This window comes from Oncorhynchus nerka, linkage group LG4, assembly GCF_034236695.1.
Source record: "Oncorhynchus nerka isolate Pitt River linkage group LG4, Oner_Uvic_2.0, whole genome shotgun sequence".
Lineage (NCBI taxonomy): Eukaryota > Metazoa > Chordata > Actinopteri > Salmoniformes > Salmonidae > Oncorhynchus > Oncorhynchus nerka.
This window is the reverse complement of record NC_088399.1, coordinates 8,247,637-8,273,460: the sequence shown is the minus strand read 5'-3', so window position 1 is coordinate 8,273,460 and position 25,824 is coordinate 8,247,637. Positions and strand designations below refer to the sequence as shown.

At 46.3% G+C, this 25,824-nt stretch overlaps 1 protein-coding gene across 2 annotated transcripts in view; it reads left to right on the top strand.

The window, feature by feature from the left end:
- Positions 1-25,824, top strand: part of LOC115117730 (ras-specific guanine nucleotide-releasing factor RalGPS1-like) — a 311,343-nt gene that overhangs the window by 244,222 nt on the left and 41,297 nt on the right. For both annotated transcript variants that reach the window (XM_065017198.1, XM_065017197.1), the window contains exons 9-10: positions 2,748-2,885; positions 13,296-13,389. In XM_065017198.1, coding sequence (XP_064873270.1) covers positions 2,748-2,885; positions 13,296-13,389 — 232 coding nt within the window. The remainder of the gene's footprint in view (positions 1-2,747; positions 2,886-13,295; positions 13,390-25,824) is intronic.

The following is a 25,824-nucleotide window of genomic DNA, read 5'->3' as shown; positions in this document are numbered from 1 at the left end:
GGGGGGAGAACTAGTGTGTGAGAGAACAGAAGGGGGTAGAACTAGTGTATGAGAGAACAGAAGGGGGGTAGAACTAGTGTGTGAGGGAACAGAAGGGGGGGTAGAACTAGTGTGTGAGGGAACAGAAGGGGGGGCCCAACGGTAGAACTAGTGTGTGAGAGAACAGAAAGGGGGGGTAGAACTAGTGTGTGAGAGAACAGAAGGGGGGTAGAACTAGTGTGTGAGGGAACAGAAGGGGGGTAGAACTAGTGTGTGAGAGAACAGAAGGGGGGTAGAACTAGTGTGTGAGAGAACAGAAAGGGGGTAGAACTAGTGTGTGAGAGAACAGAAGGGGGGTAGAACTAGTGTGTGAGAGAACAGAAAGGGGTGGGGGTACTTTGCAGCATTTCGTGAGTGTAAAATCCTAGGCCTCCAGCCTGTAAAACAATAGATGGCTGTACAGGAGGATTGAGACAACACATGCCCAACAACAAAGACTAAGACAGCCTGAACTTCCAACACAACAGTAAAAGTCAGCATTGTGCTAAGAATCTCTAGTCTTAATTTCCTACCGCGTTGTATATACGATCAAACAGACATCTGTTATGCTGTAGATTCTCACACACACACAGGCAGCATTAAGATCTGGGTTCTGTATCACTGTCTCTTTTATAAAACGGTTACATCGGTTACATCGGTTACATAAAACGGTTACTTAAGACCTTTGTGCAAACTGTATATGTTTCCAAGATGCTTGACTACCGTAGCGGAGGGAGAAAACAGACACGTCTGGAACAAAGAGCCTATATGAACTAAAGGTTAACAACAGACACGTCTGGAACAAAGAGCCTATATGAACTAAAGGTTAACAACAGACACGTCTGGAACAAAGAGCCTATATGAACTAAAGGTTAACAACAGACACGTCTGGAACAAAGAGCCTATATGAACTAAAGGTTAACAACAGACACGTCTGGAACAAAGAGCCTATATGAACTAAAGGTTAACAACAGACACGTCTGGAACAAAGAGCCTATATGAACTAAAGGTTAACAACAGACACGTCTGGAACAAAGAGCCTATATGAACTAAAGGTTAACAACAGACACGTCTGGAACAAAGAGCCTATATGAACTAAAGGTTAACAACAGACACGTCTGGAACAAAGAGCCTATATGAACTAAAGGTTAACAACAGACACGTCTGGAACAAAGAGCCTATATGAACTAAAGGTTAACAACAGACACGTCTGGAACAAAGAGCCTATATGAACTAAAGGTTAACAACAGACACGTCTGGAACAAAGAGCCTATATGAACTAAAGGTTAACAACAGAAACGTCTGGAACAAAGAGCCTATATGAACTAAAGGTTAACAGAACAAGATGAAATAATATTGGAACCCAGAAGAAAATGTTGTTTTGATTTGTTAGCAAAAAATGAAGTTAACAGTCTGACAAGACTCAAGAGTACTGTACACAACAGTATGTGATTTCACTAACAGTCTGACCAGACTCAAGAGTACTGTACACAACAGTATGTGATTTCCTCAGACAGCTTAAGATAGCCTGGCTAAAGCACGGTGAGCACAGCATTCAGTCTGGTCCAACCAGGCTAAGTTTAGGAGGCAAGTTGAATGGAAAACCAAGCAGCCGTACAACATAAGACTATAGTGAAATAATGTGGTTTGAGCTGCACTAAGAGGACTGACTCACTCCAGTACTCAACACAGCTCCTCAATATGGTCGGGTGGTATGCAGATGTGCATACCGCCATACCGTTTCTGTACCATACCGGGGTATACGGTATTACTGAATGTGCACAGAAGGGGGCGCTATTTCATAATTGAGTTACTTTGTATTATAAAATATATATCCTTTATTGTAGCAGTTGTTAATTGTATTATGTGAATGGTATCAATTCACCCAGTCATTACAAAGATACCGGTGTCCATCCTAGCTCAGTTGCTGGAGAGGAAGGAAATCGCTCAGGGATTTCACCAGGAGGCCAATGGTGACTTCTTAAAAACGGTTACAGAATTTAATAGCTGTGATTGGTGAAAACTGAGGATGGATCAACAACATTGTAGTTACTCTACAATACTAACCTAATTTACCGAGTGAAGAGAAGGAACCCTGTACAGAATAACAAATATTCAAAAACATGCATCCTGTTTGCAGTAAGGCACTCTAAAGTAAAACTGCAAAAAAAATGTCAAAGAAATTCACTTTGTTCTGAATACAAAGCGTTATGTTTGGGGCAAATCCAACGCATCATTTCACTGAGTACCACTCGTCATATTTTCAAGAATGGTGGTGGCTGGAGATGAATTCACCTTTCAGCAGGACGATATCCTAAACCACAAGGGCAAATATACACTGGAGTTGCTTACCAAGACGACATTGAATGTCCCTAAGTGGCCTAGTTACAGTTTTGACTTAAATCGGCTTGAAAATCTGTGGCAATACTTGAAAATGTCTGTCATTGCAATGATCAACAACCAATTTGACAGAGCTTGAAGAACTTTAAATATTGTACAATCCAGGTGTGCAAAGCTCTTAGAGACTTACCCAGAAAGACTCACAGCTCTTAGAGACTTACCCAGAAAGACTCACAGCTGTAATCGCTGCCAAAGGTGATTCAAACATGTTTGAAAACTTATCTAACCAAGACACTGTACGTCTGTCACATAATTCATATTAATGAAGTTGTGCACAGGAGACCACTAACTCCTCCCCTTCCTCTGGTCCCTCCCCTCTCCCCCTGCAGGCATCTACCTATTGGACATGATCTACATCGACTCGGCCTATCCGGCATCGGATAGCATCATCGAGACAGAGCAGAGGACCAATCAGATGAACAATTTGCTGAGGGTGATCTCTGACCTGCAGATGTCCTGCAAATATGGTAAGAGTACAACATTCCCCTCGTTTTTACGGACAAGTCAGCTTCACCACACAAAAATAAATTGGTGTGCTCAACTCAAGTGTAGATTAAATCTTCAGATGCCAGGTTAAGTTACACGGTGAAAAGATGGAAAGCTATATGGTATGTTAGATCAGTTATTCTATGCATGTTAGCAGCAGCAGAGAGTAAACCAACAGACTTGTTTCAGTGACAGAAGGCTGTATAAACTCACCAAAAAAAAGAAACGTCCTCTCACTGTCAACTGCGTTTATTTTCAGCAAACTTAACATGTGTAAATATTTGTATGAACATAACAAGATTCAACAACTGAGACAATAAACTGAACAAGTTCCACAGACATGTGACTAACAGAAATTGAATAATGTGTCCCTGAACAAAGTGGGGTTCAAAATCAAAACAGTCAGTATCTGGTGTGGCCACCAGCTGCAGTAAGTAGTGCAGTGCATCTCCTCCTCATGGACTACACCAGATTTGCCAGTTCGTGCTGTGAGAAGTTACCCCACTCTTCCTCCAAGGCACCTGCAAGTTCCCGGACATTGCTGCGGGGAATGGCCCTAGCCCTCACCCTCCGATCCAACAGGTCCCAGACGTGCTCAATGGGATTGAGATCCGGGCTCTTCGCTGGCCATGGCACAACACTGACATTCCTGTCTTGCAGGAAATCACACACAGAACGAGCAGTATGGTTGGTGGCATTGTCATGCTGGAGGGTCATGTCAGGATGAGCCTGCAGGAAGGGTACCACATGAGGGAGGAGGATGTCTTCCCTGTAACGCACAGCGTTGAGATTGCCTGCAATGACAACAAGCTCAGTCCGATGATGCTGTAACAGACCGCCCCAGACCAAGACGGACCCTCCACCTCCAAATCGGTTCCGCTCCAGAGTACAGGCCTCGGTGTAACGCTCATTCCTTCGATGATAAATGCGAATCCGACAATCACCCCTGGTGAGACAAAACAGCGACTCGTCAGTGAAGAGCACTTTTTGCCAGCCCTGTCTGGTCCAGCGACGGTGGTTTGTGCCCATAGGCGACGTTGTTGCCGGGGAAGTCTGGTGACTTCAACAGGCCTACAAGCCCACAGTCCAGCCTCTCTCAGCCTATTGTGGACAGTCTGAGCACTGATGGAGGGATTGTGCATTCCTGGTGTGACTCGGGAAGTTGTTGCCATCCTGTACTTGTCCCGCAGGTGTGATGTTCGGATGTACCGATTCTGTTCAGGTGTTGTTACACGTGGTCTGCCACTGCGAGGACGATCAGCTGTCCGTCCTGTCTACCTGTAGTGTTGTCTTAGGCGTCTCACAGTACGGCTGTCGTGTCTTTGGCATCATTAAAAGTGAAGACTTATTTTATCAAATCAATTCTCTGTAATTATTATTACGTGATTAAACTAATCATGTAAATGTTAATAACTAGGAAGTCGGGGCACCAAGGATAATCTTCAGATTACAAAGTTATAATTTTCCTAATATAACTTTCAGATATTTTAATTAATGACTTATCCTTTACCTCACGTCAGTCTCATTCCAAATGTCGTAAATTGTTGGTTATCTGCACGAACCCAGCCTTTACTAGGAATCATCCATACAGTTTTTAATAATTTATTTACTAACTAACTAAATAATCACAGAAATGCACAAACAGTAGATCTGTTACTAACAAATTATAGGTAAGATTCCCTAGTGGGCTAAGCCGATATGACGGCGTGCTGGATAAAGGGAAGTGGGTGTGGACAAAGGGAAGTGGGTGTGGACAAAGGGAAGTGGGTGTGGATAAAGGGAAGTGGGTGTGGACTGGGAAGTGGGTGTGGACAAAGGGAAGTGGGTGTGGACTGGGAAGTGGGTGTGGACAAAGGGAAGTGGGTGTGGACTGAGCGGGAAAGACTAAAGGGGTCACAACACACAGTTGATAATTATATTCATTGAAATGCTAATCCTTTGCACATGAACGCTCACTCATTGGGAAATAATTGCAATAAATATATATTTACGCTCAGGTGTCGTTGGGATCTCTGTTGAAATCGTCAGTCCGTCTGCTGGAGAGTCAGTTCATCATCGTCTCTCTCTTTGTTTCCCTGAAGATCAAACTATTTCGTGGTTAGTTTGGATACTTCAGAGTACCATTCAGAAATGGTTTCATAGAATAGATGTTTCGGTGTTTGTCGGTATCCGCATCCCAGGTTTACATCATTTCAACCTGTAGACTAGTAATTAGTATCTAAGATTTGCTCTTATTCTGTAGGGATCGATGGTCTCAGAGTTTAACCATTTCCAGCCGTGTGGTTAGGAATTCAATAACTATTTGCAATCACAGCTCACGCTGTGGGTTTGCTTAATCTTAGTACTCAAACCTGTGCCACCTCAGTTTCCACCTCAGTTTCCACCGAGATACGTGTGGTCTGAAGAGGATTTTCTTAGGAGGGGCTTTTATTCGTAATAGTAGAAAAGGCGGTTCTATGATGCCTGATCATGTCTGTGCTCACGGGGGCGGGCCAATGACTTAGTTAAACTTTAAAGGGAATTACAATTATCTCCCATTAAAGGTTTCACATTACATAATTTCACAAATAGTTTCATCTTTACTCATTCATTGTATACAATAATTAGATGCAAACCTCATAATGGAGGCGCCTGTATAAACAGAGTTAGGGTAATGTGGGGCGGCAGGGTAGCCTAGTGGTTAGAGCGTTGGACTAGTAACCGGAAGGTTACAAGTTCAAACCCCCGAGCTGACAACGTACAAATCTGTCGTTCTGCCCCTGAACAGGCAGTTAACCCACTGTTCCTAGGCCGTCATTGAAAATAAGAATTTGTTCTTTAACTGACTTGCCTAGTTAAATAAAGGTACAAAAATTTTTAAAAATGTGGCTGAAATTGTCTTTCATGAGGTCACAAACATGAAACAAAACGGACCGGGTCGTACCTGGCTTCTCCACCGACCATTTACACATTCTCCAAAATATGGATATTTTTCCAGTCTCAAATTCTGGAATGTAGCAGAATTTGTCGGGAGTTCCTTTGTTCTACTGTGGAACTCTCTCTCTCCCTACTGCATGAAAATGGGGAGAGAGTCGCCGCCAGGAATTTAGATAACAGAACCTGGGTGTAGGAGAGAGTGAGAAGCTATGATCTACACCCAGAAAGGGCCACATCATGACAGGACATTGGAATTTATTTCCCTGGCCACGTCTGCAGTCCTCATGCCTCCTTGCAGCATGCCTAAGGCACATTCACGCAGATGAACAGGGACCCCGGGCGTCTTTCTTTTGGTGTTTTTCAGAGTCAGTAGGAAGGCTTCTTATATGTCCTAAGTTTTCATAGCTGTGACTTTTATTGCCTACCGTCTGTAAGCTGTTAGTGTCTTAACGACCGTTCTACAGGTGCATGCTCATTAATTGTTTATGGTTCATTGAACAAGCATGGGAAACAGTGTTTAAACCCTTTACAATAAAGATCTGTGAAGTTATTTGGATTTCTACAAATTATCTTTGATAATCTTTGCTGAGTTTAGTATATACCCGTTAGAGAAGGATTTCCTTATTGTCAGCTTCACCCCCTCAGCCACAATCACCCACAGACACTCTCAAATACTCTCTTATCGATGAAGGGATTTTCAAACTACTGAGCCCAACTGAGCTAAACTGTACTGCACTGGCCTGGCTGCATCCACCGTAGTTGCTGGTAAGGACATATCAGATCCAGCACAGTTTGATTCGGGAATGCATAATAGTGTTAACACTAGAACCGCCAACGGCCACTGACGTTTGATTTAGTAAAGAAAGTAATCCTGAGTGTCGCAGTGTTGTGGCGTCACTACAGCCTGGGGTTCGATCCCAGGCTGTGTCACAACCAGCCGTGACCAGGAGTCCCATAGGGCGGCGCACAATTGGCCCAGCATCGTCCGTGTTAGGGAAGGGTTTGGCCGGGGCTCATCGCATTCTAGTGACTCCTTGAGGCGGGCCAGGCTCCTGCGGGCTGACTTCTGTCGTCAGTTGAACAGTGTTTTCCTCTGACACATTGGTGCAGTTGGCTTCTGGGTTAAGCGTGCGGGTGTTTAAGAAGAGCGGTTTGGGGGTCATGTTTCGGAGGACGCATGACTCAACCTTCGCCTCCCGAGCCTATTGGGGAGTTGCAGTGATGAGACAAGATCGTAATCACAGAGTGGGGAAAAAAGTGGGTTAAAATTACCCCCCCGTTGGTACCCAGTCAGGCTCTAAGACAATGTGCTGTAGGACATTGGTACCCAGCCAGGCTCCAAGACAATGTGCTGTAGGACGTTGGTACCCAGCCAGGCTCCAAGACAATGTGCTGTAGGACGTTGGTACCCAGCCAGGCTCTAAGACAATGTGCTGTAGGATGTTGGTACCCAGCCAGGTTCCAAGACAATGTGCTGTAGGATGTTGGTACCCAGCCAGGCTCCAAGACAATGTGCTGTAGGATGTTGGTACCCAGCCAGGCTCCAAGACAATGTGCTGTAGGATGTTGGTACCCAGCCAGGCTCCAAGACAATGTGCTGTAGGACGTTGGTACCCAGCCAGGCTCCAAGACAATGTGCTGTAGGACATTGGTACCCAGCCAGGCTCCAAGACAATGTGCTGTAGGACGTTGGCACCCAGCCAGGCTCCAAGACAATGTGCTGTAGGACATTGGTACCCAGTCAGGCGCCAAGACAATGTGCTGTAGGACCCTGGTACCCAGCCAGGCTCCAAGACAATGTGCTGTAGGACGTTGGCACCCAGCCAGGCTCCAAGACAATGTGCTGTAGGATGTTGGTACCCAGTCAGGCTCCAAGACAATGTGCTGTAGGACATTGGTACCCAGCCAGGCTCTAAGACAATGTGCTGTAGGACGTTGGTACCCAGCCAGGCTCCAAGACAATGTGCTGTAGGACGTTGGCACCCAGCCAGGCTCCAAGACAATGTGCTGTAGGATGTTGGTACCCAGTCAGGCTCCAAGACAATGTGCTGTAGGACATTGGTACCCAGTCAGGCTCCAAGACAATGTGCTGTAGGACGTTGCTACCCAGCCAGGTGCTAAGACAATGTGCTGTAGGATGTTGGCACCCAGTCAGGGTCCAAGACAATGTGCTGTAGGACGTTGGTACCCAGCCAGGCTCCAAGACAATGTGCTGTAGGATGTTGGTACCCAGCCAGGCTCCAAGACAATGTGCTGTAGGATGTTGGCACCCAGTCAGGGTCCAAGACAATGTGCTGTAGGACGTTGGTACCCAGCCAGGCTCCAAGACAATGTGCTGTAGGATGTTGGTACCCAGTCAGGCTCCAAGACAATGTGCTGTAGGACGTTGGTACCCAGTCAGGCTCCAAGACAATGTGCTGTAGGACGTTGGTACCCAGCCAGGCTCCAAGACAATGTGCTGTGGGATGTTGGTACCCAGTCAGGCGCTAAGACAATGTGCTGTAGGACGTTGGTACCCAGCCAGGCTCCAAGACAATGTGCTGTAGGACATTGGTACCCAGCCAGGCTCCAAGACAATGTGCTGTAGGACGTTGGTACCCAGTCAGGCTCTAAGACAATGTGCTGTAGGACGTTGGTACCCAGCCAGGCTCCAAGACAATGTGCTGTAGGACGTTGGTACCCAGCCAGGCTCCAAGACAATGTGCTGTAGGATGTTGGTACCCAGTCAGGCGCTAAGACAATGTGCTGTAGGACGTTGGTACCCAGCCAGGCTCCAAGACAATGTGCTGTAGGACATTGGTACCCAGCCAGGCTCCAAGACAATGTGTTGTAGGACGTTGGCACAAGAAGACAATGTGCTGTAGGATGTTGGTACCCAGTCAGGCTCCAAGACAATGTGCTGTAGGACATTGGTACCCAGTCAGGCGCCAAGACAATGTGCTGTAGGACATTGGTACCCAGCCAGGTTCCAAGACAATGTGCTGTAGAATGTTGGTACCCAGCCAGGCTCCAAGACAATGTGCTGTAGGATGTTGGTACCCAGCCAGGCGCCAAGACAATGTGCTGTAGGACGTTGGTACCCAGCCAGGCTCCAAGACAATGTGCTGTAGGACGTTGGTACCCAGCCAGGCTCCAAGACAATGTGCTGTAGGACGTTGGTACCCAGCCAGGTTCCAAGACAATGTGCTGTAGGATGTTGGTACCCAGCCAGGTTCCAAGACAATGTGCTGTAGGATGTTGGTACCCAGCCAGGCTCCAAGACAATGTGCTGTAGGATGTTGGCACCCAGCCAGGCTCCAAGACAATGTGCTGTAGGACGTTGATACCCAGCCAGGCTCCAAGACAATGTGCTGTAGGACGTTGATACCCAGTCAGGCTCCAAGACAATGTGCTGTAGGACGTTGGTACCCAGCCAGGCTCCAAGACAATGTGCTGTAGGACGTTGGTACCCAGCCAGGCTCCAAGACAATGTGCTGTAGGACGTTGGTACCCAGTCAGGGTCCAAGACAATGTGCTGTAGGATGTTGGTACCCAGCCAGGCTCCAAGACAATGTGCTGTAGGATGTTGGCACCCAGCCAGGCTCCAAGACAATGTGCTGTAGGATGTTGGCACCCAGCCAGGCTCCAAGACAATGTGCTGTAGGACGTTGGTACCCAGCCAGGGTCCAAGACAATGTGCTGTAGGATGTTGGTACCCAGCCAGGCTCCAAGACAATGTGCTGTAGGATGTTGGTACCCAGCCAGGCTCCAAGACAATGTGCTGTAGGACGTTGGTACCCAGCCAGGCTCCAAGACAATGTGCTCTAGAATGTTGGTACCCAGCCAGGTTCCAAGACAATGTGCTGTAGGACGTTGGTACCCAGTCAGGCTCCAAGACAATGTGCTGTAGGACGTTGGTACCCAGCCAGGCTCCAAGACAATGTGCTCTAGAATGTTGGTACCCAGCCAGGTTCCAAGACAATGTGCTGTAGGACGTTGGTACCCAGCCAGGCTCCAAGACAATGTGCTGTAGGACGTTGGTACCCAGCCAGGTTCCAAGACAATGTGCTGTAGGATGTTGGTACCCAGCCAGGTTCCAAGACAATGTGCTGTAGGACATTGGTACCCAGCCAGGCGCTAAGACAATGTGCTGTAGGACATTGGTACCCAGCCAGGCTCCAAGACAATGTGCTGTAGGACATTGGTACCCAGCCAGGCTCCAAGACAATGTGCTGTAGGATGTTGGCACCCAGCCAGGCTCCAAGACAATGTGCTGTAGGACGTTGGTACCCAGCCAGGGTCCAAGACAATGTGCTGTAGGATGTTGGTACCCAGCCAGGCTCCAAGACAATGTGTTGTAGGATGTTGGCACCCAGCCAGGCTCCAAGACAATGTGCTGTAGGACGTTGGTACCCAGCCAGGCTCCAAGACAATGTGCTGTAGGACGTTGGTACCCAGCCAGGCTCCAAGACAATGTGCTGTAGGACGTTGGTACCCAGCCAGGCTCCAAGACAATGTGCTGTAGGATGTTGGTACCCAGCCAGGCTCCAAGACAATGTGCTGTAGGACGTTGGTACCCAGTCAGGCGCCAAGACAATGTGCTGTAGGATGTTGGTACCCAGCCAGGCGCCAAGACAATGTGCTGTAGGACATTGGTACCCAGTCAGGCGCCAAGACAATGTGCTGTAGGATGTTTGCACCCAGCCATTGTGACGGTAATGTGACATTCTCTCCTCACTGAATGAATAACAAATGGATGAATGGCCGATAATTGTGCACCTTACTTCACAATCTAATTTAAATTAGGCCTAACTGAATGATGATGAGGTTGATTTAATTTTGAGACTCAATAGTGTAATGATGAGTTTGTTGTGCCTATTTATCAGCGGCAAATCATTTGACTGCACACCTTTTGGTGTCAGAGGCTGTTATGGGACTGCTTGATTTACAATAACTCTGTTACTAATCAAATGTATTGTCAGGGAAACGAAAACATGCTACATGTCCACTAGTCCTTTAGAATAATGCAAAACATCTCCTTGACTCGATACAGGGAAGCAAACAATGACAGCCCACTGCATGAATGACACATGGATGACGAACTACACCCTAACTATACCAAAACGAACTTCACACATAATAAGAGTGAGCCTATAGGCAAGATTAAATTGACAATAATATGATGAGTGACAATATTAGGCCTTAGCAGTTGTCAAATTGTACATGAAGAGATGGGCGCATCTTGTAATTGACAGATGAAGAGAAAAGGAGCATCACTTTATCTAATCCTCCGTCAAAGTAAAATATTTAGATTTCTATATAGTAGCGGAAAGAGCTTCTGCAGTTTCTATAACACTTACCTTTGTTAAATAACTCTCAAAATTCATGAAAACTGTGTGCAGTACAACCAATTTGTTTGTGGGGTTTGCTCACATAAAGCGCCAAAGATGTGTGCTGACTGTGGACCCAAAAAGCGTAAAGAAAGACTAGATTTGATTCATTCATAAAGGCACTGGGTATAATGGCACAATAGTGTCTGACACAATCAACAAATTACTTTTTATATCTTTATCATGAATATATTTCCACAAATATTTATTTATGCAATTCATCATTTACAGTTGTTCATGCACTGGTGCTTCTCTTTAGGAATACTGGAAATAATTTCACCTGCACACCTGTCTGGTTATATTATCTTTTTAGTTTCTAATTTGTCAAAAGAAGCTGTACTATAACTCTTACTAATCAAATCTACAAATAAAGTTGATCAAACGGATTACACTGTAATGTTTTTATTGTAATAGAAACGAAACTAGGCTATTTAGGCCTACGCTTTTTCTGTGACTTTCTGTAGAATTATACAAAACATATCGTTGACTCTATGTAATTGATATCTGATGCATATGCTAAAGAAACGCCCGACAACTTTCTCAACATTCTCTAGAGGGCACTGATAGAGAGAAAGGCCAGGCGGGTTCGAGTGTTAAATGATATGAATGTTCCCTCAGGCCTGTATGATGGTAGTCCTACTGTCCTTGTATGTACATCATCTTTAAGTTGTTTGAAGATACTTTTAGTTAGACAACACTGGCAAGAGCAGGCAAATGTTTACTGCTCATTTCTACATTGGAACTGTGGAACAGATCTCAGATCCAAGATGTCTCTTCTACTGAAACAAGACTCATGAACCCTGAAGTGTTGCAATAATGTTTATGAAAGCCCATCAAATCCTGGCCTGGCGTAAGACTTCTACAGGATATATGAAACGTTGTGCAGAGTAAAGAACAAGCACAGTGAAAACGAAGGAGAGGTTTATTAATTCCAGTTGTAGTTGGCCTCGCTGCCATGGCATCATTGTTAGCGGAGTTGGTTTAAATAAAGTAAATCCCTCATCGACGCACACAGAGATGAGCGGCAAGACCAATGCCAGCGAGGTTCTGAGAACTTCCCCAGGGCCCGAACAAAATGGCAACCGCATGGGGCCAAAATGCACACATGTACAACCTTAACCCCCTACGACAGCTGGTAACAGCATTAAGATGCAACAACCAAACCGCCCGGTGTTCGCCCCAGAGCTTACACGTCATGTCTCTCACGTACTGCCGGCTAGGCGCTAGCCATTTGCTTCACTCGGACCAGACTTTGAAGAGAGAACGGGGGAAGGATTACCCAGACTTCTCAGATGTTCATTTGCGTTAGAAGTAGAGTGCTGCTGATTAGAGGAATTAGGAGGAGACTGTTGCCGACGGGAGGGGTTAGGAGGAGACTGTTGCCGACGGGAGGGGTTAGGAGGAGACTGTTGCCGACGGGAGGGGTTAGGAGGAGACTGTTGCCGACGGGAGGGGTTAGGAGGAGACTGTTGCCGACGGGAGGGGTTAGGAGGAGACTGTTGCCGACGGGAGGGGTTAGGAGGAGGCTGTTGCCGACGGGAGGGGTTAGGAGGAGGCTGTTGCCGACGGGAGGGGTTAGGAGGAGGCTGTTGCCGACGGGGAGGGGTTAGGAGGAGGCTGTTGCCGACGGGGGACTGTTGCCGAAGGGAGGGGTTAGGAGGAGACTGTTGCCGACGGGAGGGGTTAGGAGGAGACTGTTGCCGACGGGAGGGGTTAGGAGGAGACTGTTGCCGACGGGAGGGGTTAGGAGGAGACTGTTGCCGACGGGAGGGGGAGACTTAGGGGGGTTAGGAGACTGTTGCCGACGGGAGGGGTTAGGAGGAGACTGTTGCCGACGGGAGGGGTTAGGAGGAGACTGTTGCCGACGGGAGGGGTTAGGAGGAGACTGTTGCCGACGGGAGGGGTTAGGAGGAGACACTGCTGTCCGTGTTGCAGTAAATGTAGCTCAACAAACCACATTAAGAGGAAGACAATGAAGTGTTCCAAACCGTTTCTCTCTCTCTCTCTCACCGTCTGTCTCTCTCTTGCTCTCTCTTGTCTTACTGTCTGTTTTTGGCCTTCCTGCTACCCTCTCTCCCTCCCCCACACCACTTTCCCCCTTCACAGATCACCTGGTGACCCTCCCCCATGTTCAGAAGTATTTAATGTCCGTGCGCTATATCGAGGAGCTTCAGAAGTTCGTAGAGGACGACAACTTCAAGTAAGTCAAATTCCTTTTGCACACAATGTATATAAACTCTTTATTTTTTTCTACTGTGTTATTGACTTGTTTATTGTTTACTCCATGTGTAACTCTGTGTTGTTGTCTGTTCACACTGCTTTGCTCTATCTTGGCCAGGTTGCAGTTGTAAATGACAACTTGTTCTCAACTAGCCTACCTGGTTAAATAAAGGTGAAATAAAAAAGATGAGTCTGCCCCCCCTTCTCCCCCACAAACATACCTTTCGCACGCACACACACACACACACACACACACACACACACACACACACACACAGGCGGGGGGTGGGAGAGCTGTGCATCATGACAGGGGAGCTCATTCCTCCAGTGACTCTAATGAGTTCTTCAGGCATATATTGTAGATACAGAGTCTGCCTTGAGGGAGCGCGACCAAGCGTGGCCCCGGAAGCGCAGAACTTCTGACGGGGGCTTGATTTAAAGCCGGAGCCGGCTCCTGGAGCTCAACTGTGAAAGACATGCACTGCTGGGACTGACAGGGGGAGTCCCAAGATGGAATCTTACGGATCGTTTCGTTTTGGAGACAGTCTGTTTTTTTGCGACCTGAATTTTTCGGTGGTCGGCAGTCTGCTCGCTCAGACTTTTTTTGTAATTATATCAACACGTTAACCCGACCTCCAGACATTTTTAATTAGGCTAGTAAATATTAGGGCTAATAAAACTGCTGGAAATTGTTTTCATTGATAACATTGGATTTACTTTGAGTGTGGCAGGATTAGGTTTATTTTTTGTCTTAAACTGAAAAGCCCGTAACAAAAAGCATGTGGGGTCTGAACTACTGAAGCCTATGTTACTATTTGAAGGTCTGCAGTACAAGTGCCTAGGATAGGATAAAGTAATCCTTCTCACCCCCCTTAAAAGATTTAGATGCACTATTGTAAAGTGGCTGTTCCACTGGATGTCTTAAGGTGAACGCACCAATTTGTAAGTCGCTCTGGATAAGAGCGTCTGCTAAATGACTTAAATGTAAATGTAAATGTAAGTGACAGTTTCATTGAAATTCTTACCACCTTGAACTGATCACTAAATCAAATCAAATCAAATGTATTTATATAGCCCTTCGTACATCAGCTGATATCTCAAAGTGCTGTACAGAAACCCAGCCTAAAACCCCAAACAGCAAGCAATGCATGTGTAGAAGCACTATGGACTATGAGGTCTTCACCTCCAAGTCCTTTATTAGGGTAGTATAGGACCATTGTTTGGCTTTTCAGAAGTGATGACAGTAGTGTGTCCTGGGCAGAAGGATTTGGCCCATGACCCAGTACGGATGACAAAGTGGTCTGAGAAGTAATCTAACCCCACACAACCAGGTTTCTAAATCAATATTCATCTCCCTTTGTGTCCAGAACACTAACACTGTACTGTACAAATAAAACCATTGTCCAGAACACTAACACTGTACTGTACAAATAAAACTAGTGTCCAGGACACTAACTGTACTGTACAAAGGAAACTAGTGTCCAGGACACGAACTGTACTGTACAAATACAACTAGTGTCCAGGACACTAACTGTACTGTACAAATAAAACTAGTGTCCAGAATATGAACCCTGTACAATAGAAACTAGTGTCCAGAATATGAACCCTGTACAATAGAAACTAGTGTCCAGAATATGAACCCTGTACAATAGAAACTAGTGTCCAGAATATGAACCCTGTACAATAGAAACTAGTGTCCAGAATATGAACACTGTACAATAGAAACTAGTGTCCAGAATATGAACACTGTACAATAGAAACTAGTGTCCAGAATATGAACACTGTACAATAGAAACTAGTGTCCAGAATATGAACCCTGTACAATAGAAACTAGTGTCCAGAATATGAACCCTGTACAATAGAAACTAGTGTCCAGAATATGAACCCTGTACAATAGAAACTAGTGTCCAGAATATGAACCCTGTACAATAGAAACTAGTGTCCAGAATATGAACCCTGTACAATAGAAACTAGTGTCCAGAATATGAACCCTGTACAATAGAAACTAGTGTCCAGATTATGAACCCTGTACAATAGAAACTTAGTGAACATTCACTGTGGTCTACTGTACTGTAGACAATCTAGACAGTCTCTGTCTCACTCTCTGTTCTAGACGTCAAAGAGATGGAGAGGCCGCCGCTCCACTCTATACAAAAGGGATGATTTAATGGGGCAATCAGAAGTTGAAACGATAACACAGCATTTCTCCCCCCCCCCACTGTTTCTGTAAAAAGCTGATGGAGAAACCACTCTCAAATTCATAGACAGAGCTATGGATGCAAGGCCTCACCATCCATGATATCTAAATTATAGTTTGAACCATGTTTTGAGGCTATAATAGTGTCTGTTTACATTTACTTTGTTTACAAACATTGGAATAAAACAAGCTTATATTTTGGGGGTTCTGATGGGGTACGACAGTTTAACTAAGTTTACGAGGCATTTTATAAATTATATCCTTCAAGAATCAATAGGTGTATTTTTTTTTTAATTAACTCCAAAAAAATGAATGTAGCAACTGCAGATCTCCGCTTGAAATGATTCCAGCTCATTGGACTAGAGGACTGTGTTTAGATCCCCGGCATTAGTGATTGGCCAAGAGAGGATCTCCTCCGCCAGGGGGATGACAGCGTACGTTAACATGGACGCCCGCCAGGCACAGCAGCTCTCCCGCTACATTTGAGTTAAGTACGATATGTTTGTGGAGGAAAATGTAAAGCACATGTCACAAAATGTTTTTTTTTAGACTCCCAGCCGTCTTCTAGTAAAGATAAATATTATTGCGAGCATCAACCTCACCCCCGTCCCCCAAACCCCCCTCCCCACACGCGTGCCATAGAAAACAAGAGTAGTTCAACAAGCTTGTGTCGTCTCACAGCTGCTGAAGAAAAAAAAAACAACCTCACCCTCAGAGCTCAGCCTCGTATGCACTCCTGCTGATGAGGTAAATATGAAGTCCGGCTTGTTTTGAGAGACTCTCTCTTGGTAGGTGTCTTTGAGCTGTGAAGGTTCTACATTCCTACTGTAACCAACCTGTCATTGATAAGACTGATTAGAGCTCCGGAGTGGTGGGAATCCGTCTGTCTGTTGCCCTTAGGATGCCAAGTTCGATTCTCGCTCAAGAACCTTGCAATGGCCGCCCGAAACGCCACAAAACTTTGATATGCCCGCTAGGGTCTTTACAAAAGTAACACCTTACGTAATTAGATTGCTTTTTTGTTTGTTGAGTAACTAGTAATGTAACGCGTTACTTTTTAAACATTTGGGTAATATAATAATAGTTACTTTGTCAAGTAACCTAGGGTGCGTGTACGTGCGGTCTAACCAGACCTGGCGGTTCGAGAGAGAGATTTTGAATGGAAAGATAGGATATCTGTACAGATGTTTGATATCTGAAAATCTTCCTAATATTGAGTTGCACCCCCTTTTGCCCTCAGAACAGCCTTAATTCGTCGGAGCATGGGACTCTACAAGGTGTCGCAAGCGTTCCATAGGGATGCTGGTCCATGTTGACTCCAATGCTTCCCACGAGTTGTCAAGATGACTGGTAGTGGATCTCCACTCCAAATAGCTCGTTCCATCTCATCCCCACAGATGCTCAATTGGACTGAGATCTGGTGTCTGGGCAGGACCCTGCCGTAAACTGATTTCACTGTCATGTTCGTGGAACCATTCCTGGACAATCCTAGCCTTGTGGCATGGGGCATTATCCTGCTAAAAAATATATATATATATTTGCAGATGGATACACTGCTGCCATGAAAGGATGCACCTGATTGGCAATGATGTTTTAGACATCCTGTGGAATTCAAAATATTGCTCCACTTTCATCAAGAGGCCCAATGTGTGCCATGGAAACATACCATCACACCACCACCACCAGCCTGCAATGTTGAGACGCTGCATGATGGATGCATGTACTCGTGGTTTTCTCTATTCTCTAAGTCTTCTCATCAGCGTGAAACAGCAGGAACCGGGATTCATCAGCCCAGGCAATGTTTTCCAATTCTCCAGTGTTTTTGTTCCTTCAACTACAGTTTCTTTTTTTTGTATGCTGAAAGAAGTGGAACTCTCTAAGGTCATTGGCTGCCGTACCCCATTCATGTCAAGGGACGACAAGTTGCGCATTATTTTATGGGTCTTTGGACACCAATGTTGTACTGGACTCTCAGTTGACTAACTGTAAAAGTATTGTCAGTCGCCTCTGTCCTCTTTCATAAATTACCTGTTTTTCGACCACTGGCCTGCCGTTGGCTGGATGTCCATTGGGTGGTGGACCATTCTTTATACACACGGGAAACTGTTGAGCGAGAAATCCCCAGCAGCATTGCAGTTCTTGACACACTGTAAATGGTGCACCTGGCACCTATTACCATACCCAGTTCAAAGGTACTTATATATTTTGTCTTGCCCATTCACCCTTGGAATGGCACACACACACACACACAATCCATGTCTCAATTGTCTTAAGGTCTAAAAATCATACCTTAACCTGTCTCCTCCCCTTCATCTACACTGACATCAATAAGGGATCCCAACTTTCACCTGGTCAGTCTGTCATGGAAAAAGCAGGTGTTCCTAATGTTTTGTTCACTCAGTGTATTTGGCTAATTTAAGCAGATGAAGAGAAACTAGTGAATGTATAATGAAAGATTTTTGATTTTTGGCCATGCTGCTGAGACCTGAGCCCTAACCATGCCCCAATAACAATGACTCCTTGCTGTCCCCAGTCCATATAAGTGAGTTACAATTTCAACTGTTCTGCCTAATATTGTATGCTGGTCATTTATGAACATTTGAACATTTGTTAACTGTTAAACACTGGGTGCAACAGCCAGAAGGACCACCCAGCAGATCTGTTCCTCTCAGGTTCTTGGGCAGCCTTGGGAGTTTTTCCCCAGCAGATCTGTTGGCCTTCATTTTAGGGGCAGCACTTGGAGATATCAGCAGATCTGTTGGCCTAAATCAGGTTCTGTGGGCAGCTTGGACCCCAGCAGATCTGTTGGCCTTTCTGTGGGCAGCTTGGACCCCAGCAGATCTGTTGGCCTTCTGTGGGCAGCTTGGACCCCAGCAGATCTGGGCAGCTTGGACCCCAGCAGATCTGTTGGCCTTCAGGTTCTGTGGGCAGCTTGGACCCCAGCAGATCTGTTGGCCTTCAGGTTCTGTGGGCAGCTTTGGCCTTCAGGTTCTGTGGGCAGCTTGGGTCTGTTGGCCTTCAGGTTCTGTGGGCAGCTTGGACCCCAGCAGATCTGTTGGCCTTCAGGTTCTGTGGGCAGCTTGGCCCCCGCAGGTCTGTTGGCCTTCAGGTTCTGTGGGCAGCTTGGACCCCAGCAGATCTGTTGGCCTTCAGGTTCTGTGGGCAGCTTGGCCCCCAGCAGGTCTGTTGGCCTTCAGGTTCTGTGGGCAGATTGGACCCCAGCAGGTCAGATTTGTTGGCCTTCAGGTTCTGCGGGCAGCTTTGTTGGCCCCAGGTTCAGATCTGTTGTTGGCCTTCAGGTTCTGTGGGCAGCTTGGACCCCAGCAGATCTGTTGGCCTTCAGGTTCTGTGGGCAGCTTGGACCCCAGCAGATCTGTTGGCCTTCAGGTTCTGTGGGCAGCTTGGACCCCAGCAGATCTGTCTGTTCTGTGGGCAGCTTGGACCCCAGCAGATCTGAGTTGGACCCCAGCAGGTCTGTTGGCCTTCAGGTTCTGTGGGCAGCTTGGACCCCAGCAGATCTGTTGGCCTTCAGGTTCTGTGGGCAGCTTGGCCCCCAGCAGATCTGTCTGGTTCTGTGGGCCTTGGACCCCAGGATTCTGTGGGCAGCTTGAACCCCAGCAGATCTGTTGGCCTTCAGGTTCTGTGGGCAGCTTGGACCCCAGCAGATCTGTTGGCCTTCAGGTTCTGTGGGCAGCTTGGACCCCAGCAGATCTGTTGGCCTTCAGGTTCTGTGGGCAGCTTGGACCCCAGCAGATCTGTTGGCCTTCAGGTTCTGTGGGCAGCTTGGACCCCAGCAGATCTGTTGGCCTTCAGGTTCTGTGGGCAGCAGATCTGTTGGCCCAGGTTCTGCAGCAGATCTGTTGGCCTTCAGGTTCTGTGGGCGGCTTGGACCCCAGCAGATCTGGTGGCCTTCATATTCTGTGGGCAGCTTGGACCCCAGCAGATCTGTTGGCCTTCATATTCTGTGGGCGGCTTGGACCCCAGCAGATCTGTTGGCCTTCAGATTCCGAGGACTGTTTCACATATCTTAACATGAGCTACCATTGCAATGTCATGACAACCTTATATCTATGTCTGTATGCAATATGGCCTCAATGAAAAACACATGGCAATAGTATTACTCTTTTCATGTGAAGAGTATTTATTACCTACGGCTATGGTTTTCTCTTATCCATTTTTCTATGTTGGAACTTTTGAATGGTCTGTTGTTGAAATTACCACCAGGGACACCTGAAGTCAATATTAAATTAATTATCAGCAAGCTGGAGTGGTTCCAACAAACTTAATGCACCATAGTACAAGTCGGTCGGAAGCTCTGCCGGGGCAGTCCCGTTAGTTCTCTCATATACTGCTTACACAGACAAGTTATATTTGCATGATTTATATTTATTCATCATTAACTTTTGGTTCATGCATGTGACTGACAAATACCTCACGAGAGGCCTCTTTTCTCCACGCTGAGACCTTGAAACTGAGATATCCCTTTCCATTCTCAAAACAATGTTCTGGGCATACTTCCAAATTGCTTATACTGATGGTGAGGATTCCTCCCAGGCACAATCAATCAGTCACTTGCATGAACCCAGTCGAATTGGTTATTAGAAATGCACAAATACAAAATATTCCTTCACAGGTCACTCAAATGATCGCATTTCAAAGCATCAAACCACTGCATTAAAAAAATATATATCTGGAGAATGCAAGCTGTGGGTGTAGATTCTACAAGACGTTTGCACACTTTTTTAGGAGCACAGCTCAAAATATACAACTATACTGAACAAAAATATAAATGCAATATGTAGTGTTGGTCCAACCTTTCATGAGCTGAAATAAAAAATCCCCAAAACTTTCCATACGCACAAAAAATACTATTTTACCTCAAATGTTGGGCACAAATGTGTTTACATCCCTGTTAGTGAGCATTTCTCCTTTGCCAAGATATTCCATCCACCTGACAGATGTGGCATATCAAGCAGCATGTTCATTACACAGGAGCACCTTGTGCTGGGGACAAGAAAAGACCACTCTAAAATGTGCAATTTTGTCACCCAACACAATGCCACAGATCTCTCACGTTTTGAGGGAATAGTCCAATTGGCATGCTGAATGCAGACATGTCCACCAGAGCTGTTGCCAGAGAATTGAATGCTGCCTCCAACATCGTTTTAGACAACTTGGCAGTACGTCCATCCGTCCTCACAACCGCAGACCACATGTAACCACGCCAGCCCAAGACCTCCGCATCCACAGACCACATGTAACCACTCCAGCCCAGGACCTCCACATCCACAGACCACGTGTAACCACTCCAACCCAGGACCTCCACATCCACAGACCACGTGTAACCACTCCAGCCCAGGACCTCCACATCCACAGACCACGTGTAACCACTCCAACCCAGGACCTCCACATCCACAGACCACGTGTAACCACTCCAGCCAGGACCTCCACATCCACAGACCACGTGTAACCACTCCAGCCCAGGACCTCCACATCCACAGACCACGTGTAACCACTCCAGCCCAGGACCTCCACATCCACAGACTACGTGTAACCACGCCAGCCCAGGACCTCCACATCCACAGACCACGTGTAACCACGCCAGCCCAGGACCTCCACATCCACAGACCACGTGTAACCACTCCAGCCCAGGACCTCCACATCCACAGACCACGTGTAACCACGCCAACCCAGGACCTCCACATCCACAGACCACATGTAACCACGCCAGCCCAGGACCTCCACATCTGGCTTCTTCACCTGCGGGATCATCTGAGACTAACCACCTGGACAGCTGATGAAACTGAAGACTATTTTTGTGGGGAAAAACAAATTCTGATTGGCTGGGCCTGGCTCCCCAGCCAGGGTGGGCCTGGGAATGCATAGGCCCACCCATTGCTGCACCCCTGCCAAGTCATATAAAATCCATAGAGTAGGGCCTAATGAGTTTATTTCTATTGACTGATTTCCTTATATGAACTGTAACTCACTAAAATCTTTGAAATTGTTACATATTGTGTTTTATTTTTGTTCAGTATATAATGTTGATATTGTGGATAGTCAGTTCTTGCATCCATAGCTCTATGAATTAGTGTAGTGTTTGACATTTTTTCCAGCCCAATCTCTCATCTTTTTACAGAAACAGTGGCAGGATTTGGCTTTGTTATTGTTTAAATAGCCGATTGCCCCTTTTAATGTATACGGTGCATGTAGCTGTATTTTGCTGCAAGGAACACATCTGGTTCATGTTCTATTTTCCAATGGTTTTTTGTTTTTTTGTTGTGTTGAGCCATTAAGTTTTTATGTGTAGTAGAATTATTATTTTTTTTTAAATCAAAAATATTTTGTTTCCCACAACCTTTTCCATGGTCTCCTGTGTACAGTACGCAATGCAAATCTTTCTATTGCCCTGTTTTCCAATTATATGGTTATGGCATGTTAATGTTTCTCAGCCTTCATGAGGATATCATGGATAGAACCACAGCTCCTAAGTGATATTACTGAAAAGCAACATGGATAGAACCACAGCTCTAAGTGATATTACTGAAAAGCAACATGGATAGAACCACAGCTCTAAGTGATATTACTGAAAAGCAACATGGATAGAACCACAGCTCTAAGTGATATTACTGAAAAGCAACATGTATAGAACCACAGCTCTAAGTGATATTACTGAAAAGCAACATGGATAGAACCACAGCTCTAAGTGATATTACTGAAAAGCAACATGGATAGAACCACAGCTCTAAGTGATATTACTGAAAAGCAACATGGATAGAACCACAGCTCTAAGTGATATTACTGAAAAGCAACATGGATAGAACCACAGCTCTAAGTGATATTACTGAAAAGCAACATGGATAGAACCACAGCTCTAAGTGATATTACTGAAAAGCAACATGGATAGAACCACAGCTCTAAGTGATATTACTGAAAAGCAACATGGATAGAACCACAGCTCTAAGCTCAGACAAGCCAATACAACAAACATCAGAAACCCAGTGGTACAAAACTTCAAGCCACTGTATGACGAGCAGTCAATCAGTAAAATAACACCGTGTCTGTAGCGGTCAAACTGTAAAATAACACCGTGTCTGTAGCAGTCAAACTGTAAAATAACACCGTGTCTGTAGCGGTCAAACTGTAAAATAACACCGTGTCTGTAGCAGTCAAACTGTAAAATAACACCGTGTCTGTAGCAGTCAAACTGTAAAATAACACCGTGTCAGTAGCAGGCTTCACCAGTGTTATAACACCGTGTCAATAGCAGGCTTCACCACTGTTATAACACTGTCAGTAGCAGGCTTCACCAGTGTTATAACACCGTGTCAGTAGCAGGCTTCACTACTGTTTTAACACCGTGTCAGTAGCAGGCTTCACTACTGTTTTAACACAGTCAGTAGCAGGCTTCACCCCTGTTATAACACCGTGTCAGTAGCAGGCTTCACCACTGTTATAACACCGTGTCAGTAGCAGGCTTCACCACTGTTATAACACTGTCAGTAGCAGGCTTCACCACTGTTTTAACACTATGTCAATAGCAGGCTTCACTACTGTTATAACACCGTGTCGGTAGCAGGCTTCACCACTGTTATAACACTGTCAGTAGCAGACTTCACCACTGTTATAACACTGTCAGTAGCAGGCTTCACCACTGTTATAACACTGTCAGTAGCAGGCTTCACCACTGTTATAACACTGTCAGTAGCAGGCTTCACCACTGTTATAACACTGTCAGTAGCAGGCTTCACTGTTATAACACTGTCAGTAGCAGGCTTCACTGTTATAACACTGTCAGTAGCAGGCTTCACCACTGTTATAACACTGTCAGTAGCAGGCTTCACCACTGTTATAACACTGTCAGTAGCAGGCTTCACGATTTTAACACTGTCAGTAGCAGGCTTCACCCCTGTTTTAACACTGTGTCAGTAGCAGGCTTCACCACTGTATTAACACCGTGTCAGTAGCAGGCTTCACCACTGTATTAACACTGTGTCAGTAGCAGGCTTCACCACTGTATTAACACCGTGTCTGTAGCAGGCTTCACCCCTGTTATAACACCGTGTCAGTAGCAGGCTTCACCACTGTTATAACACTGTCAGTAGCAGGCTTCACCACTGTTTTAACACTATGTCAATAGCAGGCTTCACTACTGTTATAACACCGTGTCGGTAGCAGGCTTCACCACTGTTATAACACTGTCAGTAGCAGACTTCACCACTGTTATAACACTGTCAGTAGCAGGCTTCACCACTGTTATAACACTGTCAGTAGCAGGCTTCACCACTGTTATAACACTGTCAGTAGCAGGCTTCACCACTGTTATAACACTGTCAGTAGCAGGCTTCACTGTTATAACACTGTCAGTAGCAGGCTTCACCACTGTTATAACACTGTCAGTAGCAGGCTTCACTGTTATAACACTGTCAGTAGCAGGCTTCACGATTTTAACACTGTCAGTAGCAGGCTTCACCCCTGTTTTAACACTGTGTCAGTAGCAGGCTTCACCACTGTATTAACACCGTGTCAGTAGCAGGCTTCACCACTGTATTAACACTGTGTCAGTAGCAGGCTTCACCACTGTATTAACACCGTGTCAGTAGCAGGCTTCACCACTGTATTAACACTGTGTCAGTAGCAGGCTTCACCACTGTATTAACACCGTGTCTGTAGCAGGCTTCACCCCTGTTATAACACCGTGTCAGTAGCAGGCTTCACCACTGTTATAACACTGTCAGTAGCAGGCTTCACCACTGTTTTAACACTATGTCAATAGCAGGCTTCACTACTGTTATAACACCGTGTCGGTAGCAGGCTTCACCACTGTTATAACACTGTCAGTAGCAGACTTCACCACTGTTATAACACTGTCAGTAGCAGGCTTCACCACTGTTATAACACTGTCAGTAGCAGGCTTCACCACTGTTATAACACTGTCAGTAGCAGGCTTCACCACTGTTATAACACTGTCAGTAGCAGGCTTCACTGTTATAACACTGTCAGTAGCAGGCTTCACCACTGTTATAACACTGTCAGTAGCAGGCTTCACTGTTATAACACTGTCAGTAGCAGGCTTCACGATTTTAACACTGTCAGTAGCAGGCTTCACCCCTGTTTTAACACTGTGTCAGTAGCAGGCTTCACCACTGTATTAACACCGTGTCAGTAGCAGGCTTCACCACTGTATTAACACTGTGTCAGTAGCAGGCTTCACCACTGTATTAACACCGTGTCTGTAGCAGGCTTCACCCCTGTTTTAACACTGTGTCAGTAGCAGGCTTCACGATTTTAACACCGTGTCGGTAGCAGGCTTCACCCCTGTTTTAAAGGGACTTGTATTTCTTTCATGGCTTCCTCTATATCTCTGCCTCCGTAGCTGTTGGGAACACACACCTGGTTCCCATATCCAGCACTGCAGTACAGCTAGTCTACTTTTCTGTTAAATGTGGCCTGGGGAGGTTTCTGTCTCAACAGACACTCTCCTGGCATGTGAGAGAGATGGTGGTGGAATTGGAACAGTGGATGAAGGGTCGGCTAGAACAGTATGGCCCCATTTCCAAAAAATTGAGGGAGGCATGGAGGCGACAGGTGGGTTTGGGGGGACATGGAGGGGGTTCCAATGTGGTAACCATAGTGACGGCTGTCTGCGATCCTCCAAGGTGAAGTGACCCCGACTCAGCCTCAAAGTCCCTTAGCAACCAGAGAGAGAAAGGGAGCGCAAGAGAGAGCCCTTAATCTTTGTCCAGATGCCTTCATCCTTCCCTCAGCCTGCTGCTTTCCTCAGCACTGACCAACCTGGACCCTCCCTCCCTCTCTCCATCCCTCCCTCCCTCTCTCCATCCCTCCCTCCCTCTCTCCATCCCTCCCTCAGCCTGCTGCTTTCATCAGCACTGACCAACCTGACCAACCTGGACCCTCCCTCCCTCCCTCCCTCCCTCCCTCCCTCCCTCCCTCCCTCCCTCCCTCCCTCCCTCCATCCCTCCCTCCATCCCTCCCTCCCTCCATCCCTCCCTCCCTCCCTCTCTCCATCCCTCTCTCCATCCCTCCCTCCCTCTCTCCATCCCTCCATCCCTCTTTCCATCCCTCCCTCCCTCTCTCCATCCTTCCCTCAGCCTGCTGCTTTCCTCAGCACTGACCAACCTGGACCCTCCCTCCCTCTCTCCATCCCTCACTCCCTCTCTCCATCCCTCCCTCCCTCTTCCATCCCTCCCTCCCTCT